This window comes from Lepidochelys kempii, chromosome 1 (assembly GCF_965140285.1).
Source record: "Lepidochelys kempii isolate rLepKem1 chromosome 1, rLepKem1.hap1, whole genome shotgun sequence".
Classification (NCBI taxonomy): Eukaryota; Metazoa; Chordata; order Testudines; family Cheloniidae; genus Lepidochelys; species Lepidochelys kempii.
In genome coordinates, this window is record NC_136380.1 from 28,386,631 (window position 1) to 28,407,431 (window position 20,801).

Consider the following 20,801-nt stretch of genomic DNA (forward strand, 5'->3'; position numbering starts at 1 on the left):
ACTGTTCATACCAAATGCAGTAGGTGGCACACTTCCCTCCGAGTCAAATTTAAGTGAAGATACTTCCATAGCTATATTGACCTAACTGTGTAGTGTGGACCAAGCCCTAATCTTTCTCTTATTAGAGGACAACAAAGACAACCTTGGAATCACAAAGATGAATGCTTATCCTCCTTGCTGTTCCACCCTCTTTTGTCATTTCCTTCATCTATTATGGCCATCTATTTACAGTGTAAGCTCCCCAGAGCAAGGGGCCTATTTTCTGTCTGAAGTGCCAAGCATGCTGTCGATGCTATATAAATGCTAACAGATAACGGACAAAGTCTTGAATTCCTTCCTGCAGAAAGCTTCCATTGACTTCAACAGGACTGTGTCTGAGTACGTACTGAGCAAAGACCTCAATAATAATCATTTAAGATGATGGTCTTGCATCTTGGAAGTCAATGGGAGTTTTGTCACTGAGTTGAGGGGAACAAGGCAAGGTCTTCATAAGTAATAGGTTGCTGGGTCTAATCCAACAATCATTGAAGTCAATGAGAGTCTTTCCATTGGCTTCAATGGGATCAGGCACAAATGAGTAGAACCTTCACATTCTGATTTGGACTCTGGTATCTGGTGTGCTGATAGGATAGTGTCGGGGCCCAATAAGGGATAAAATATTAATAAAACCTTTGTTCAGTGTTACAACATTAAATAGTTATGTGCAGTTCAGATATTCAGGTTTAGCTGGCTTGTTTCCACTATAACAACCACCATTAACCATTTTTAAATCTTTTATTAAAAACATAGAAAAAGAAGGAAAAGCAGTTACAACACTGAAACCAAGTATAAGACAAACACACAACAGGGGAGAGACAAGAATAGCAAAGAGAAAAAATGCAGCTTCTGTCTCTGATGCTGACTTTCACAAGTAGCTTCCCTTGTAGACTAACACAGGTCCAGCACATGGTCTTATCAGTCACTCAGACCTGGCAAACTTGTACCTCTGTCAGGCTGACTAAAGCCGTTGCGTTAAGCTGCCTCTGATCACAGGCTCACAGCAGTTTCAAAAGGTAGAGTTGTTTTGGCTGGCTATGCCAGACTCTTATTAGACAGAAGGTAGAATGAGAAAGATAGTCCAGAGAAGAAACAAGATAGAGAGGGAAAATAACATATGAGGGAGGTGGATGATGGCAGGAACCCAAATCTCAAAACCCAGGTGGTGGTGGTCAGGATTTAGACTAAACTGGTGGAGGTGGTAATTTCATCTGGTTCTCTCTGTGGCCAAGTCTGCTCTCGTAGCCTTTCAGGATCAGGATGATGACAGCCCAATAGTATCAAGGTAGATCCTGAGGCCCCAGTGAAAGGTCTGAGGCCTTTTTCTGCAGCCACAATAGGAGAGCAGCAGCCATGAGCCAAGAAGCAGAACATCACATCCTCACATTCTGTCTAAATTACATTAAAATAATATAATATTGGGCTGTTACGGATGATATCCTGTCCTAATAGTAGCCACCATCACCAGATAAAAAAACAGATCTTAAGATGTTTAAAGAAAACTTTGTTTAATAGCATTCTGTCTGGCAAGGAATCCTGTGTCAACAGTTGTGGTTGTGAAATCTCTACTTTATTGTTTTGCCTTGATAGTCCCTACTTCTCTGTTGTTTATCTGCATGGTCTCTGTCTGGTTCTTTGATTGTTTCTGTCTGTTACGTAACTAATTTTGCAAGGTGTAAATCAACTAAAGTGGTGGGGCATGACTGGGTGGAGAATTGTTTCACAATGTATTAGGATTGGTCAAAGAATTATTTTGTAATACTTCAGTAAAATGATTGCTTAAGGTATAGCTAAGCAGAACTCAAGTTTCATTCACTATATAAACTGGGGTCCAAAAGGAAACTCTTGGGAACCAACTCCAGGACACAGCCCAAGATCAGAGCTGCCAGACCTCAACACCCTGGCAACCATATCGTGCAGAACCTGGAGCCCCCGGATGACCTGATCTTGACTGGCCAGCAGAAAAAGCTCATCTGCATTACTGGGAGTGGTGAGCATTGTATGCTTAGAATGTGCATTTTGTTTTGATGATTGTTAATAAATACAAGTTAAGGATATTACTGTCTGAGGCTCTTTCACTGGTAAAACACCCTGAAAACCCACACAGTGTAAGGTTTACACCTTGAGCCCACGGAAGGGTAAGGGTGGGTGCCCTAGAGTGTGGGGTTATACCGTGAACCCTAGGAACAGGGTAAAGGTGGGTGTTCCTACAGTGTGCGAGTAACCCCAGGAAACGATGGGAGAGGCAGCCACGATGGTACAGTTCACCCCTACCAATCCCCAAAATAAGCAGTGTCCAAGAAGGGGGAGCAACCTCATTGCATTAAAATTAACCAATCAAAATGAATTTTGGTGATTTAAATGATAATAATTTTCTCCCATTTCTAGAATCTTTCAGTTTGTTGTTAAGCCAAACCAGGAGTTTAACAGGATCCTTGAAGTCCCCTAAACAGAGTTATTTTAATGTGAACTATCCAGTTTGTGCCTGTCTGTCTCCAACATTTGCTGACTTTCATAACCACTTTTATGCAACCCAGTTGAGTTGGACAACTCAGAATACAGGCATCTGAACAACAAGAAGGCTAAATTTTCATGTTGCTAAAACTGCTTTGCAATGAAAACGTCTAAGAATCGAATTGTTGTTTTTACCAATGATAAAAGCTAGAACATATCCTACTGGAGCCAGGACCCAGGCCAGCCCTCGTGTAGGGAGGTACACGATCTCAGACGTCCCATTGATGTAGCCACCTCCAACCCAAGTTGCTGGAAAAAAAGAAAAGCAGGAGGAAATTGAGAAAAAGAAGAAATCATATGGTTTTCCTTTACTTCAGAGCCACCATCATATTGTGTGCTAGAAGATAAGACATATGAAGCAGAAGCAAAGATAGAACTTCAAGAATATAATGTTACAGAGTGAATTTTCAAAGTGTGGGCCACTAAAGCTAGGCACCTAAATAAGTTGGCTGGTTTTCAGAGATGCTGAGTGCCTATCACTCAGTTCAGCAAAGCACTTAAACACAAGTACTTAAGTCTATCCCTATTCAGCAAGACACTTAGGAACTACTTAGCTACTAGAAAGGTTACACTGTATGCATCCGATGAAGTGAGCTGTAGCTCACGAAAGCTTATGCGCAAATAAATTGGTTAGTCTCTAAGGTGCCACAAGTACTCCTGTTCTTTTTGCGGATACAGACTAAAACGGCTGCTACTCTGAAACCGTTCTTTGATAAGTAATTCATGCTGGCCACTGATGTGATGCATGGTTCTGCAGTTGCTGCTCTTATTTAACCTGTATGGGACCATTAGGAGGATTAGTGAGGAGGAAAGGATTGAGGTGCTTTCAGCATGTAAATGACAGTAAGCAGTATTTTTCCATCCCGTCCAACTCTGGTGGTGCAGGCAAAGGGCTTTTCTGGTGCCTGGTTGGCTTCAGTAGGAACAGTGGGAGCTCAGTGCCTCTGAAAATCAGGCTATTTCTTAGCTGTTGCAGCCTCTGCATTCTCCCAAGCAATGATTTTACACTTATCTTTCTGCTTTTCCCTCTTTCTGATGGGTGCCATAGCTTTGATAATGATCCTTAGCTGCCTTGGTTTCCCTTCTCTCACCTGAGTTTGTCTTCACAGCACCTTTCAGCCATGCCTCAGTATCCCTACCAGTATTGGGGTTTGCATCTGAGCCTTCTGGGTTCAAACCAGTTTAATCATTTCCCAGCAATAGATCAAAAGGCATATCCTGCAGTATAACCACTGTCAGGTTCCCTGAACCTTCTCAAGCTTTTACAGTGATTTGGGTGTCAGTTTAACTTTTGCAGAAGAGGTTACAGGGCTTTCCCCATAAGTATGGGTGACCATAGGCACTGACTCCGTGGGTGTTCCGGGACTGGAGCACCCATGGGGAAAAATGGTGGGTGGTGAGCACCCATCGGTAGCCCCCCATCAGCTCCACTCCACCCTCCAGTGCCTCCTGCCCACCAGCAGGCCCGGCGGATCAGTGCCTCCCCCTCCCTTCCTGCACCTCCCGCCCACCGTGATCAGCTGTTTTACAGCATTCAGGAGGCTCTGGGGAGGATGGGGGAGGAGCGAGGACGGAGCGTGCTCAGGGGAAGGGGTGGAACTGGTTGGGAAGAGGTGGGGTGGGTGCAAGAAGAGGCGGGGTGGAGGTGGGGCCTTGGGGGAAAGGGCAGAGCAGGGGGGTCAAGCACCCCCCGGCACTTTTGAAAGTTTGTGCTTGTGAGGTGGCTATCTAATGTAACTCACAATTCATCTCAAAAGCATTTAATAACACATCCATGTCAGCCCCCTCCTATCGTGAGGCTAGGCAGCAGTTTAGAAAGGATGCAGTCTGAGAACCCTGGTATCTGAGGTTTGCCCCCACCTCCAGTATCCGGGTGCAACTGGAGCATTTTCTCCATTTCAAGTTCATGCTGATGCTCCTTTTCAGTCTGTACTTTCTCTTCCTGTTCATGTTGCCATTGCTGCTCCCAGTTTGCAAGTTGCTTGGCCTCAAAGTGCAACTTGTCTCTTTGAAGCTGCAGCTTTAACTCTTCAACCTGCAGCCTTTTCAATGCCAGCTGCTGATGAAGAGGAGAGCTTGGCCTAGATGGTGCTAACTTGCTGCTTCTGCCCATCCTCTAGGAGGTTGTTTCCAAGATCTTCCAGTCCTGTGGGGCTGTTCTGGTCTCCCTCTCCCTCAGCCTCCAGCAATCTGGGTGCACCTTTTGAGTCCCCTCCCAGTTGTGGGATATCAGTCTTTCTCTGGTCCTCAGAGTACAGTAGGCAAACCAGCTGGTCTTTGTCTGCTCTTGAGAGATTATCTGCTGCTCCCTGCATTACTGCACCAACTGACTTTTCCTGAGTTGCTCAGAACTCAATCTTCCCTGTTTTTTCCTATTCTTTCCTGAAAAGACGACAAGATATTTTTTTCTGTTGGCTTTTTTTCTACTACAATACTTGCTTTCCCTGTGTGATGTGATTATGTACACCACACTGGCAATGAAAGGGTTAATGTGTGCCTGAGAGGCCAATTATGCTCGCTGGCTGCACCAGAAGGGTGGGCCAGGTTTAATTAATGATGAAGCCCTGCTGGTGAAAGAGCTGAGCAGTGGCTATAAAAAAGGGAACTACCGAGTGGAGGGGGCTGTAGATCTGATTGTCAACATTGTGTTTCAAAAATAAGGGACTGTTTTCTTGGTACCCCTGCCCTACCCTCTCCTCCTGATATTATTGACAATAAGCAGTACGCACCTACATTTGTCAGGGGTTATTTCTTGCTGCTTTTTTGCAGCACTCATCAGCTCCTGAGCTTGTTGCAGAGAGATGAAGAAATGAGGGACTGTTAGCAACCCTAGATGCAGGGAGAACTTTGTAGTCACTCTCTGGGACTAGAGAGGTTGTGATGAGAAAGCCCAGGGGGAAAGCTGGGTCCTGAGATCATCTCCTGAGAAGTCTTGTGGGAGGTTAGGTTAGACACAGAGCAGCTACTGGGGTGAAGCAAGTTCTGGTGAGGAGCCCTGATAATAGGGCAGGATCTGGACTTCCAGGGAGAGAGCCCTGAGACATGTTCATCTGATGATCAAAGAGGACATGAGAAACATGAAGCCTGCGGAGGGCAGAAGTGGATTTACATTTAGTTATGGATTTTGTTGTGGGATTCCAAGGGGAGGCCTGAGAGAAGGGTGAACTTAGAGAGGCTGTAGGAGAGGCCTGCTGACAGGCAAGCCTTCTTGAAGTCCAAAGAGTCAGCAGCAGCAAGAAGTCTGGCAGAGTGAACCTTGACTCCCTGTCCTAGGGTCCCTGGACTGGAGACCAGTGTAGAGGGCGGCCCTGGGTTCCCCTATCAGCCCCTGATAAAGTGGTGTGAAACTCCTGAGAAAGGGATACGGGTGACTAAGAGCCCTGAGAGAAGGGTGTGTGGGCCATGGGGCCCAGAGTCAGGGCTGAAGACCTTTTGTAAGGACATTGGACAGTTGTTTATTGGACTTTATTACTCTGGAAGGGGTGGGACTGGCATGAGGGCCGAGTTGTGAGAAGAGGCAGACTGCTGTAGGACCAGAGCAAGTGTTGGTGGGGAGCATTAGATAAGGAGAGAGCTGGTACGTCCAACCACGAGGGGGCACTCTAGTGGTGAGTTCGCTCTTCTAAACCCTGCTATTCGCACTTGCTGAAAATTCACCACTGTTGTGATCCCAAACCACTGTAAACCTTGTTTTGCCAGGCTGGGAACTAGCGATCAAAAGCGCTGGGGATGGGCAGAGGGTTCACTTGTCGGCAGACAGGCTGGCCGAGACGGGCCCTTTGGAGGAGACTGAAGGAATTGGGCCTCACATCTCCAGGGAATCATCAGCCTTAGGGAAGAACTAGAACTTGCAGTATGCTCTGTTGTATTTTAAGAGATGTTTTCTCTGAAGGACTTTTGTTCTAAATCAGTGCTTCTCAGTCTTTCCAGACTAGCGTACCCCTTTCAGGAGTCTGAAGCCCGAGCCCTGCCAGCCGGGGCTGAAGCATGTAACTTAGCTTCGCCAGGCCCCCTGTGGCTTGGGGCCCCAGGCAATTGCCCTGCTTGCCCCCCTAATGTCAGCCCTGCACTTGCAACCCCCTTAAAGCTATCCTGTGACACCCGCCCCCCTAGGGTTTGCAACCCCCAGGTTGAGAAACATTTCTCTAGATGAGTTGATGTACCCCGGAAGACCTCTGCATTACCACTGTCGTTACCACTGTCATTGCCTCATAGGGTTGCCAACAGTCCTTTATTTCTTTATCTCTGCACAACAAGATCGGGAGTTGCTGAGTGCTACAAAGAGCAGCCAGAAATACCCCTGGTGAATGTAGGTGAATACTGCTTATTATTACCATTATTATTAATAATAACCATGAAGATAATAATGATGATAATAATGGGAGGAGGGTGGGGCATGGGTGCTAAGAAAACAGTCCCTTATTTTTGAAATACAATGTTGGCAACCTTAATTCGTCCCAGAAGGAATAGAACTGCAGAGTCTGAGCAGTCAGACCTGCTCTGGTGATTGTGGCTGATACACCAGGAACTGCAGCCCAGCACCTGGTCTGAGAGTGGGAGAACCCATGTTTCCACACTACGGCCATTACTTCTTTCTCAGACCTAGAAGGTGTGCTTGGAGAGACCAGGAGGTGTATCACATGCAATTAGTTCAGTAACCATGACACTAAGCACCTCTGAAAATCAGGCCACTTCTATTTAGGTATCTAAATATGAATTTAAATGCCTACCTTGAGGAACCCATGTCTGAGAACTTTGGCATATTGTCCAACTATTTCTTTAATGAATAAGAGCAAAAAATGACTGAAAAATAAAAGCTTTTGTTGAGAAACAAAGCAGCTATGAGAGTGCTGATCATTTATTACATATCTGAAATCATCAGCAATGGCCATCATAGAAGGTTGTCTAAATTCTGCTGTCAGACCACTCACACAGCTGTGAGGGATCCCAGTCCCCCAGCACAGATCTTTGCCTTACCTGTCTTGGCAGCTACAGACGCAGCTCCACCTCCCCACATTCTCCCAGCAGGAGGCACCAAATAATCTGAATGTAGGCACAACATCAGATGCTTAAACATTATACACAAAAAACTTTGTGATGAAACAGGTAAGGTTTCTACACAGCAACATAACTCTCACAACCCATAGAAGCAAGGGTATGAAAATTTAAGTACCCTAACAGTACCTACTCATTGGCACAAACCTCACAACTACCATACACACATTTATACACTCATGTCTCTGATGTGGTTATGAGGCCAAATCTCATTTTAGGATACCCTATATCTGAACAGGGATGAGGTAGTCTGATAGTAGTGATGGACAGGATAAAGAAATGTGAAAATAATGGAATAGAACATCCTGACCACTGAATTTCTGAACTTCCAGTTTCAGTTCTTCAAAATATTTCAATGCCCTATAGAAGTGCTATCCAGTGAAGTAGTACTTTGAATCAGATTTAAATGCTGCCCGCAAGATGGATTCCCATTTCCTTTCATCCTACTTGGTAGGCAAACAAGGGAGTAAAATTTTAATTGGTTCCTTCCTATCCCTAGTTCAGGTAACTCTTTTTTAAATCTGCCTCTGGGTGGTTCTATTGAACCTTCTGTTTACTTGCTCCAGGTATGATTGGATCAATTTGCTGAAGTTCTATTAACCAATCAGAGAGGTGGAAAAGACCCTGTTAAGTCATTTAAGGCTCAAATGTATGAATGACTGATGCCTTTCATTGACTGCAATGGGCACTGAGGAGTCTTGACACTTTGCAGGAGGTGCTTGGGGGAGATTTCCAAGGCGTTCACTGTTGGGCGCCTAACTCCCCTTTGTGCCTTTGGAAATCTCCCCCTCAGTGTCTTGCAGGATCAGGCCATAGTCAATGTTCCTGCTATGCAATGTTCCCTTCAGTTTATTTTCTAAGGCTTTGTCCAGTTTTGAACATCCGTATTCGCCAATGAGATCCGGTCCACTCTACTTGGGAGGCTGTTCCACAGTCTCAATGGGAAGACATTCTGCCTGATATTCAATCTTATTTGTCATTTCTCCTAGTGAATACAGGGCCCAACTTATTTTATTACACTTATGTGTAAGAACTGAGTAGAATTTTCAACAGGTTGGGATGGTGAAGCCTGTATGCGTTTCAGTGGCAGACAGACACTTGTATTTTGTATAACACCACTCCTCATTTACACAGCAGCTTTCTTCTGAAGATGTCAAAACACTTCACAGAGGTAGCTAAAATACTGTCTGTTATGGAGTTGAGAACAGAAACCATGATACTTAGTCCCGTGACCCTAACCCCTAGACGACAATACCTCCAGGGTATAAGAGAGAGAAGGGGGAGGATTTCTGACACAGTATCCTGTGCTACTGGAAAAAAGAGCAAACTAAGAGCGCCAATAAAATTAAAGTAGGTGCATAGAAGAACAATTCCTGTAGCCAAAAAAACTGAAACTAAATACATGTAGAGGACAGCTCCTTAGGTTAATTATATAAGGAGAATACACAACAGAATTTAAGAAACTCTTACTGGTCTAAAATATAGATTAAAACCTAGAACAGGAATTAATATTAAGAAACAAACTCACCAGTTGTGGTGAATAATCCCACAAAAATGTTCATATTTCTGCCTCCCACCATGGCAACCTCGCTTCGGTTTGCATTCTTCTCCTCCTTTTTGGTTTTCCAAGCAGCCCAAATCCCAGTTGCCAACATTATCACATAGAACACAATTGTGGCTACCAGACCGGGGATGTTTAGAGCCATTTTCTGCAGTTGTATTATAAAATAATTCTGATCACCAGGACTAACGCAAAGCACCTCATAGAAGATTAAAAGTCTTATGACTGGAAAAGCATTAAGGGGTTTTGTTTTGTTTTTTATATACAAATGCCCTATTGTGGTGAATTAGCTCACTTTGAATTCCTGCTGAGTTGTAAGAACCCAAAGGAAGAAATAACAGTGGTCTCCCAAAGTGATAGGAATGATTACATGATCCAAAAGCTGACGTGCACTCAGCATGCCCCAGACTGGCACCAAGAGAAACATGCTCTCTCCCTTCAGACTCTCACCCTCTTTTCAGACTCCGCCCTCAGTGAAAAAATAGCCAGTCCTGCATCAGTAAATAGGACAAAGAGAAGAGACATTTCTTGGCTAAGGCCTAAATCCTGCTGTTATTAAAGTCAGTGGGAGCTTTGCTAATGACTTAAATGACAGCAGAATCCAGCCCCCCATCAGCTGGGAAATGACACAGACTATGAAATATGCACAAAATGAATTCAAAATAAGACATCAAAGAATTTACAAATGATTATCTTGAATGTGGTACTTGAGTAAAGTACCAGACTGATGGCCTGATCCAAGGCACATAGACATCAATGGGAGTCTTTGCAATGAGTATAAAAGAGTATAAAAATATTGCTCGGGCATGTAGGAATGAAATCAGGAGGGCCAAATCACACCTGGAGCTGCAGCTAGCAAGAGATGTTAAGAGTAATAAGAAGGGTTTCTTCAGGTATGTTGGCAACAAGAAGAAAGCCAAGGAAAGTGTGGGCCCCTTACTGAATGAGGGAGGCAACCTAGTGACAGAGGATGTGGAAAAAAGCTAATGTACTCAATGCTTTTTTTGCCTCTGTCTTCACGAACAAGGTCAGCTCCCAGACTGCTGCGCTGGGCATCACAGCATGGGGAGTAGGTGGCCAGCCCTCTATGGAGAAAGAAGTGGTTAGGGACTATTTAGAAAAGCTGGACGTGCACAAGTCCATGGGACTGGACGCGTTGCATCTGAGAATGCTAAAGGAATTGGCGGCTGTGATTGCAGAGCCATTGGCCATTATCTTTGAAAACTCATGGCGAACGGGGGAAGTCCCGGATGAGTGGAAAAAGGCTAATGTAGTGCCAATCTTTAAAAAAGGGAAGAAGGAGGATCCTGGGAACTACAGGCCAGTCAATCTCACCTCAGTCCCCGGAAAAATCATGGAGCAGGTCCTCAAAAAATCAATCCTGAAGCACTTACACGAGAGGAAAGTGATCAGGAACAGTCAGCATGGATTCACCAAGGGAAGGTCATGCCTGACTAATCTAATCGCCTTCTATGATGAGATTACTTGTTCTGTGGATGAAGGGAAAGCAGTGGATGTATTGTTTCTTGACTTTAGCAAAGCTTTTAACACGGTCTCCCACAGTATTCTTGTCAGCAAATTAAAGAAGTATGGGCTGGATGAATACACTATAAGGTGGGTAGAAAGTTGGCTAGATTGTCGGGCTCAACAGGTAGTGATCAATGGCTCCATGTCTAGTTGGCAGCCGGTATCAAATGGAGTGCCCCAAGGGTCGGTCCTGGGGCCGGTTTTGTTCAATATCTTCATAAATGATCTGGAGGATGGTGTGGATTGCACTCTCAGCAAATGTGCGGATGATACTAAACTAGGAGGAGTGGTAGATACGCTGGAGAGCAGGGATAGGATACAGAAGGACCTAGACAAATTGGAGGATTGGGCCAAAAGAAATCTGATGAGGTTCAACAAGGATAAAATGCAGGGTCCTGCACTTAGGATGGAAGAACCCAATGCACCGCTACAGACTAGGGACTGAATGGCTATGCAGCAGTTCTGCGGAAAAGGACCTAGGTGTGACAGTCTATGAGAAGCTGGATATAAGTCAACAGTGTGTCCTTGTTGCCAAGAAGGCCAATGGCATTTTGGGATGTATAAGTAGGGGCATAGCCAGCAGATCGAGGGACGTGATCGTTCCCCTCTATTCGACATTGGTGAGGCATCATCTGGAGTACTGTGTCCAGTTTTGGGCCCCGCACTACAAGAAGGATGTGGATAAATTGGAGAGAGTCCAGCGAAGGGCAACAAAAATGATTAGGGGTCTGGAACACATGATTTATGAGGAGAGGCTGAGGGAACTGGGATTGTTTAGTCTACAGAAGAGAAGAATGAGGGGGGATTTGATAGCTGCTTTCAACTACCTGAGAGGTGGTTCCAAAGAGGATGGTTCTAGACTATTCTCAGTGGTAGAAGAGGACAGGACAAGGAGTAATGGTCTCAAGTTGCAGTGCCGGAGGTTTAGGTTGGATATTAGGAAAAACTTTTTCACTAGGAGGAACACTGGAATGCGTTACCTAGGGAGGTGGTAGAATCTGCTTCCTTAGAGGTTTTTAAGGTCAGGCTTGACAGAGCCCTGGCTTGGATGATTTAGTTGGGGATTGGTCCTGCTTTGAGCAGGGGTTTGGACTAGATGACCTCCTGAAGTCCCTTCCAACCCTGATATTCTATGATTCTATGATTCAGTGATCTCAGTGGGCTTTGCATCAAGTCTTCAGAGACTCCAGTCCTCTGTCCCCAGAAGAGATATAGCAAGACAAGGTTTCCCCAGCCTGCACTGCCAATGTGCTCATCCTGAGCAGAAGGGATCAGACTGTCCTTCCAACGTCTGTCTTTTTAATTGTCATGGGATGAAATGTTTATGGAAGGGAAAAAGTCAATTTAAATTCACTTTGAAATCAGAACGAATATTCTCTGACTATTTCCCCACCCTATTTCCATCTCTATTTGTGAATAATCTGAAAAAAAAGAAAAAAAAAAGCTTAAAGTAATACTGCATTCAGAAAACTATTTCAAATTTGTGAGCCAGTTTTCCCCACATGTAATTAAACATCATATTGCTTTCAAGGGCTAGTCCATGTAATATAAAATAATAGATGATAGATGGTTTAAAGCTAAAGATAAGCTTGTTTCCTGAGGTATAGAACAGAAGACTTGGCTGACACAAGTGAGTGTCCTAGTCAGTACGGGGTGAGATTTTTCAAAAGCACCTAAATCACTTAGATATATAAGTCCTACTGACTTTCAATAGGACTTGTGCTCCTAGGTCACTTAGGCTCCTAATTGCAGTTGAACTGATGTTTACTTTCAGATCAGCCTGAATATTCAATTTCAATTTAATGATCACCATGTCTCCACTCTACAATAGTTAAAAACCTTGATATCCCAAAATATTAAATAGTGTTTCAAGAACTGTGCTGTCATAGCAATGGAAAAATAGATATTACAAAAGAGAGCCAGGAGTCTTGGTATTTTATACTGTTCAAACCATAATCTGCGATATCCCTGCCTCCTCCAAAATCTCTGAGTCAGGGTTTTAATTAACAGCTGAAGGTATGAAGATTTAAATTCACTTTAATTAAAACCAGCTATAAATAAATTAGTGTGTTTTAAATTCAAATCAGAAAACAATGGCCTTACTTTCTTAATTATGTTTTACATTTATAGAGCACCATTTATCCCCAAGAGCTTTACTATTTATCTAATCTCTATAATCAATCGCCATTGAAATGCAATAAAGCAACTGGCTTGTAGTGGGAGAGAGGTTGAATTTGGCTAAGGGCAGTAGATCCCACCCCACCCATTCTTGGAAGGTGAGATACAAGATCTTTACTAAAAAGAAAAGGAGTACTTGTGGCACCTTAGAGACTAACCAATTTATTTGAGCATAAGCTTTCGTGAGCTACTGCTCAAGTGAGTAGCTCACGAAAGCTTATGCTCAAATAAATTGGTTTGTCTCTAAGGTGCCACAAGTACTCCTTTTCTTTTTGCGAATACAGACTAACACGGCTGTTACTCTGAAAGATCTTTACTGTTTGTGCAAAGCTGATAGGTTCTCAGTTTTCAAAGTCTCCCAAGAAAACATCACACCCAGTAAAGCTGCCAGGTTCTCTGTTTGGGCCTGATCCGGCATACTCTCACCCATGTGACTGCTCCAATTGATTTCAAAGGGACTGCTCACCTGAATAAATGGGGGAGACAAGGTGAGTCAGGTAAATAACTTTTATTGGACCAACTTCTATTGGTGAAAGAGACAAGCTTTCAAGTTCCACAGAGCTCTTCTTCAAGTCTGGGCTAAACAATAAAGGTTTTTAAGATTGGACCTTTACCCATGATACTGCGGAAAAGTGAGAGACCAAATTGATAATAGTGTGATTTGAACCTGTGATTCCAGCGAGTATCTTTCATCTCTGAATTTTTAGACCAGATGCATCAGCATGGTACCTGAGCACCTTAAGAGTTCACTTTTTCTGGCTTAATATGAAGTCCAGAGTGAGTCCCTAAATCATTCTGCACCGCAGTTTCCACATCTGTAAATGGGAATAACAACACTCACCACCTTCCTCAGGGGGTGTTCTGGGGACTGATTAATATCTGTACAATGCTTTGAAAATGGGAAGTGTAATATAAGCATTAAAGAGTGTTGCAAGTGATTGTATCTTTGTAATTTACAGTGAAGTTGGGTCTTCATAAGTGGAAAACCCCCATTTCCCTCTGCTTATACCAGCAGCATAAAATGTATAGCAAGTTCATAGGCCTGAAATATGCCAGGTGTGTCAAGTGAATTCAGATCTTTACATTGCTTAAGAGGTTTAGGTTTTAAGGTTGTGTTAACTTAGTGGAGATTGTGGCTCCCGAAAACCTTCAGTAGTGTTCTGTGTAAAAGTATGCTGAGCTGAAATTTCAAGTCTGTCCTTGGAAAGTTATGACTATCCCAATATGATGTCATCAGTAGGTTAAATGTTTAAGGTCCTGGATGTTCTTTTTTTTCTTCTTCTTTCAAATAGGATATGGAAGTGGAACAACAGCAAAAGGAGAACAACTTGGTAGCCAGCAATAGACATAATCATATTTTATTAAAAGGCATTCATAGAATCATAGAATATCAGGGTTGGAAGGGACCTCAGGAGGTCAGCTAGTCCAACCCCCTGCTCAAAGCAGGACCAATCCCCAGCTGAATCATCCCAGCCAGGGCTTTGTCAAGCCTGACCTTAAAAACTTCTAAGGAAGGAGATTCCACCACCTCCCTAGTAACGCATTCCAGTGTTTCACCACCCTCCTAGTGAAAAAGTTTTTCCTAATATCCAACCTAAACCTCCCCCACTGCAACTTGAGACCATTGCTTCTTGTTCTGTCCTCTTCTACCACTGAGAATAGTCTAGAACCATCCTCTTTGGAACCCTCTTTCAGATAGTTGAAAGCAGCTATCAAATCCCCCCTCATTCTTCTCTTCTGCAGACTAAACAATCCCAGTTCCCTCAGCCTCTCCTCATAAGTCATGTGTTCCAGTCCCCTAATGATTTTTGTTGCCCTCCGCTGGATGTTTTCCAATTTTTCCACATCCTTCTTGTAGTGTGGGGCCCAAAACTGGACACAGTACTCCAGATGAGGCCTCACCAATGTCGAATAGAGGGGAACGATCACGTCCCTCGATATGCTGGCAATGCCCCTACTTACATCCCAAAATGCCATTAGCCTTCTTGGCAACAAGGGCACACTGTTGACTCATATCCAGCTTCTCGTCCACTGTAATCCCTAGGTCCTTTTCTGCAGAACTGCTGCTTAGCCATTCGGTCCCTAGTCTGTAGCAGTGCATGGGACTCTGCACTTATCCTTGTTGAACCTCATCAGATTTCTTTTGGCCCAATCCTCTAATTTGTCTTGGTCCCTCTGTATCCTATCCCTACCCTCCAGCATATCTACCTCTCCTCCCAGTTTAGTGTCATCTGCAAACTTGCTGAGGGTGCAATCCACACCATCCTCCAGATCATTAATGAAGATATTGAACAAAACCGGCCTGAGGACCGGCGCTTGGGGCACTCCACTTGATACCGGCTGCCATTCTTCTTGCCTTCCAGCTAAATGTGCCACAGAGTGATCCAGTGAAATGGATACTGGCCAGGGAGCTGAGTTCTAGTCCTGCTTGTGTCATCACTTAGTTCTGTGACCACCATGCCACTTAATCTCACTTTGCCCTGGGTTCCCTATCTGTAAAACAGGGGTAACTATGCTTTTACCCAGCATTGTAAAATTAATGAATGTGAAGTGCTGTGTGTGTTCTGAATATAGCTGTAATCTGACATGGTAATTCCATGTTTGCTGTTCTCCCTGCAACTATTATGGAACTGCAGTAAGAACAAGCAGATTTCTACTACAAGGCCAGCCCCTGTTCTACCTCCAAACCACAGTGCTAGCATGCTAATGGTTCTTTCTACCTAGCCCCTTCCCCAAAGAGATGAATGCTTATTCCAAGCAAATGTAGCCCTTTGTAGCCCACTGCTGGATGCACAGCCCAAGAGTTGGTGTAGAGTCTTATTCCTCACATCTTGCCCCAACACCTTTTATACTGATTGGGGGAATAGTCAATGTCTCCAGAAGTGGTGTGTATGTTTGCCGAGGGAGTTAAGACAAGAGTTGATGGAAGAATTTGTGATGGAGCCTAGCCAGGGCCAGGGTAAAGGAGCGAATATCCCAATTTCATAGGGGCATTGGGGTTAATGTTAGCAACACATACAGGGACAAAGCTCAGTTGCCACTGTTGAGTTAATTTTGGTGGAGCAAATGGGCTCAGAGAGTCAAAGGTGTTAACATGGACCCTGTCACTGTACAGCACTAAACAGTTAAACAAGGTTCGGGGTTTTGAGTACATCAATCTTGGCCTGTTAGTTCCATGGTGAATACTTCATTAAAATCTTTATTACCTCATTACATATACAGAATAAGAGGGAAAAACAGCAAAAGCATTTTAAATGTAAAATATTAAGTCAGGCTTTCATTTTAACAGCATCCTTTATTGGCTTTCCCTGTAGTTGTATCCACTGTATATAAGGAAACCACCATTTGACAGTATGTTCAAGGGTGCTAAAGGTGGTAATAACGATCCTTTCTGGAAGGAAAAGAGAAAAAGTTAATTGCGATAGGCTGGAGCTGTTGTTAAGTCTGATCCTGCTTCCTTGAAGACAAACGCACACAAAAGGCCGGGGACTATAGACGCCGACTCCGTGGGTGCTCAGCGCTCACCGGCAGCCAGCTCCTTCCCCTCTCCCTCCCCCAAGGGCCTCCCACCTGTTGGCGGTCCCACCAATCAACTCCTCCTGCTCCCTCCCAGGGCCTTCTGCCCTCCGCGATCAGCTGTTCAGCAGCGTGCAGGAGGCCCTGGTGGGAGAGGGAGGAGCCGGGACGGGGCATGCTTGGTGGAGGGGACAGAACTGAGTGGGAAGGGGTGGGGGCGGAGCAGGGGTGGGAAGAGGCAGGGTGGGAGCTTGAACTTGGGGGAAGGGGTGGAGTGGGGGTGGGGCCTGGGGCTGAGCGGGGGTTCAGCACCCCTGGGGAAAGGAGGAAGCCAGCGCCTGTGCAGGGGAGAGAAAAGAACACTAAAGATAGAAAATGCAGCTTCTACCTTTGGAGCTGACTTGTAGTTCTAAATTGTAACCTCAGGGTGGAGAAGCCTGGGTACAGCGTATTGTCTTTTCAGACACCCCAAGATCTGGCAAACTTGCATCAGGCTGTTAAATGTGGTGCTTTTAGCTGCCTCTCTGGTCATGGGCTCACAGGAGTGTTGCAAAAGATGCAGTTTTCTTGGCTGGCTAAGCCAGGCTCCTCATAAACAGTGTCCTGCTTTGAGCAGGGGGTTGGACTAGATGACCTCCTGAGGTCCCTTCCAACCCTGATATTCTATGATTCTATGATAGAAGGAATAAGGTGGGGAAGGAAAAGGACACATGAGGGAGGGGGGCTGGCAGGAACCCAAGTCTCACATTCCAGGTGTTGTTCAGGACTTAGCCAAAACTGGTGGAGGTGACTGTGTCATCTGGGTCTCACTCTCTGGCCCAGTCTAACCAGAACGCCTTTTCAGTTCAGGACGATAAAGGCCCAATGGTGTTACAACGGATTCTGAGGTTGAGGCGTCATTTGCTATGAAGCAAGGGGGGGCAGTTGTCTCCTCCCAGACTGTTCATAAGTCTGCGTGCTCCATTATATCTTCCACTTTTGTGGGGGAGGTTGGGGTGGGTGGGTGGAGGAGACTCTGCAGGTTACAATTTATTCACATAAAATGTTTTATGCTGATGCAGCTTCGCCCCAATCCCCAGATTTATCTGAAATGACACCTCTGCCCAGGGTCCCAGGAGATGGTGACTGCCATGGTGGTAAAACTCATTCCTTCCAGTCCAACCATCCTGCTCCTGGCATCACAATTCCCTCCAAAGTCTCTTTTTTGTAAGGCCCTTAAAAGGGGGTGGTGGGTAGAATGGCGTATCCCCTCATTATTTCATCCACCGTTAGGCCTCATTTCCAACACACCAATTTTGGCCCATTTCCAATTCCACCCTCCTTTTGTTTACCACAGATAATCTCATCACAGTCCTTGGGTGGTATCTGCAGACCTTTCTGTTTGGACTAATTCAGGCTGGCTGTCTTTAACTGTGGCTGACTTTTATAAACAATTGTATGTAAGAGGTTGAGTTGGACTTTTGTTACCTTGGACAACTTAGAGTACAGGCCTGTGCACAACACCATACCCTGATGTGGTACTGGGATAAAAGCATTAAACATATTAGTGTTTGTGGGGAGGGGTACCCACAGGGCAAAGCAAGGCAGAGCTGGGGGCTGGGCAGAAGGGCATTAGATGTGGTTTTAGTTGGTCAGCTTTGATACCTGGTGTGGGAAAAGTTTTTAAGTGTTTACATTTTTTTCTTTAGTTTGTGGGCTACTAGGGCCAAAAGGTACTCTCCCCTTATTGTGGGAGGATGGAGAAGGCCAGGATGCTGGTGGTAAGTCTTGTGTAATAGGAAAAGAGCAGAAAGGAATGGTGCTCAAAGCAGATGCCCTTCTGCTGCTAGTTTCATGTGATTGCAGAAGCAGCAAATGTCGCTAGTGGGAACTATCCTCCATATAGGGACCTGATCCAACTTCCATATGAGGGACAGGCAACCGTGGAGTCTAGAAAGGAAATAACATGCCAGGATCTGTCCCCAAGTTGCCAAGATTCACCATTTTATTGCAAGTCTCACAATGTTTGGTGTTTTTTCCTAAAACCCCAGCTACTGGAGTCATGTGACTACATGAGACCCCCCAACTTTAATTTTGTTTAAAAAGTAAATTTCTAGTCTTCGTGGTTGCAGTGAAAAGCTTTTGTTTTAACTCTGATGATTTTTAAGCCAGTCATGATTTGGGGTTGGCAATACTGCAAACCTGATCATTAGAATTGGGTGAGAGAGTTTATCTTGCAATCAGAATGACAGGTCCTCGCATGATGATTGTATTTTAGTTAACACGCAGCCTAACTGGCTCCCAGTGTAGCTTTGAATTGATACTAACCACAACTTACGTGGATCTTAAAGCCTGGATTCTTTTGCTTTCTAAAGGAAACTAAAAACACCCATGCAGTTTGGTATCTTAATTAGAGCAAATCTCCTCCATTCAAAGCATTTTCCACAGTTAGGATGATTCATTTTGGGTTGAAGAAAAACAGACAAGCCAAGAGAGAGCATAAAAAACTCCCATCAGATATGGTTCATCTGGTAGTTTTTCAGTCTACTTCCTCTTCTGTCCCGCTTCGCCTCTTGCTCATCCATCTAGGCAGATTGTGACAAGACTGGCAAGTCTAATTAGCTCTTTGTGTCCACTGATTGACATTCTTCAATAGCAATTGCAGGCTATAAGTGGATGTAAAGTCCCTTAGTTCACAAAAGCACCAGGAATATTTGCTTAAGTCTTCATTTGCAGTAAGATACCTTGCTTACACGGCTCTTGAGGGCAGGAGCCACCTCTTAGTTATGTCTTTACAGTCCCTAGCACAATGAGGGTCCTAAGGCCCCTAGGAGCTACCATGTAAATAGTAATATTACCTGGCTAGCTTTTTCAAATTCCCTACTAGAAGAGAAAGTTAAGTTTCTAGGCCACAAGCCTTGTTTCTTTATCAACAGCAAATTAGAAAGAGAATATGGAAAGACATGATCAGGTTGGAGGCCAGGTCTGTGAAGGTTTGGGTTAGGTTCAGAGAGGTCCAATTGTTTATGCAGTTTAAGCTATGACACTGCAGACTTTGTCTGAGTAAACTAAGATGATAATCAATAGCACTTGGTCACAAAAATGTTATTTGCATTTTAAGACTGTATATTAATAACAACTAAGGAAGAGGTCTCTTCCCAAGAAACTTTTTCTCTGTGTAGCATAACTTTATCATGGCTGGGATCACAGAAATGGGAAGTAGATGGTGCAGCAAGTTGGTAATAGACTTTTACCTCTACGGCTGTCTTTCCAATCCAGTAAGATCAGAAATGAGTAGGGCCCTACCAAATTCATGGCCATGAAAAATGCACCACGGACTATGAAATCTGGTCTCCCCCCGCATGAAATATGGTCTTTTGTGTATTTTTACCCTTTTACAGATTTCACAAGGGAGACCAGCGTTTCTCAAATTGGCGGTCTTGACCCAAAAGGGAGTTGAAGAGGGGGTCACAAGGTTATTTTAGGGGGGGGGGTTTGCAGTATTACCACCCTTACTTCTATGCTGCCTTCAGAGCTGGATGGCCAGAGAGCAGTGGCTGTTGGCCAGATGCCCAGCTCTGAAGGCAGCATCCCGCCAGCAGCATTGCAGAAGTAAGGTTGGCAATACCATACCATGCCATCCTTACTTCTGCACTGCTGCTGCTGGCCGTGGCTTTGCCTTCAGATCTGGGCTCCCAGCCAGCAGCTGCCGCTCTCCAGCTGCCCAGCACTGAAGGCAGCCGCCACCAGCAGCAGCAGTGCAGAAGTAAGGAGTAAGAAGAAGTAAGAAGTAACAGTACCACAACCCCCCCCCCCTACAATAACCATGCCTTTTTAGATCAGGATCCCTACAATTACAACACCATGACATTTCAGATTTAAATAGCTAAAATAATGAAATTTACAATTTTAAAAATCCTATGACTGTGAAATTGACCAAAATGGACTGTGAGTTTGGTAGGGCCCTAGTAATGATGAAGAATGCTTATGTGACTGATGTTCAGAGAACCTATACACAAAGAGTTGGTCTAAATATAGATCCTAGTTGACATGCGTCAACTGTCCATGTTAGCCACCAGGATGGTTAGCAGGCTCAGTGGTAAGGCTAAGGATTGAGATTGTGTCAATTACATTACCTTTTTTTTGGGTAATATGTTTGTATCTTTATATGGTAACCGAGATTTAATGGTAATTATCCATGTCTAGTGCCTTCTATGTTCAAATCAGTGTACAAACACAATTTTGCTCCCACTCAAATCACTGGCAGTTTTGAATGACTTCAGTGAAAGCTGGAGTGGGTGGATCCTTACTTAAAACTTTTCATCTTCAAACTCTTTACATACCTTAGCTAATTAATCATCACCACCTCATGTGATGTAGATAAGTATTGTCATTCCTGGTTCAGCAAAGCACTTCAGCACGTTCAAAATCTGAA

The 20,801-nt window shown here is 44.4% G+C and overlaps 1 protein-coding gene across 1 annotated transcript in view; it reads right to left on the minus strand.

Annotated features, from left to right (window-relative positions):
* The window catches only part of LOC140905633 (high-affinity choline transporter 1), a 32,305-nt gene extending 22,994 nt beyond the window's left edge, over positions 1 to 9,311 (minus strand). The window contains exons 1-2 of the mRNA XM_073329138.2: positions 9,134 to 9,311; positions 2,686 to 2,799 (exon numbers count right to left, since the gene is read on the minus strand). Coding sequence (XP_073185239.2) covers positions 2,686 to 2,799; positions 9,134 to 9,311 — 292 coding nt within the window. The remainder of the gene's footprint in view (positions 1 to 2,685; positions 2,800 to 9,133) is intronic.
* Between the last annotated feature and the right edge of the window lie 11,490 nt (positions 9,312 to 20,801).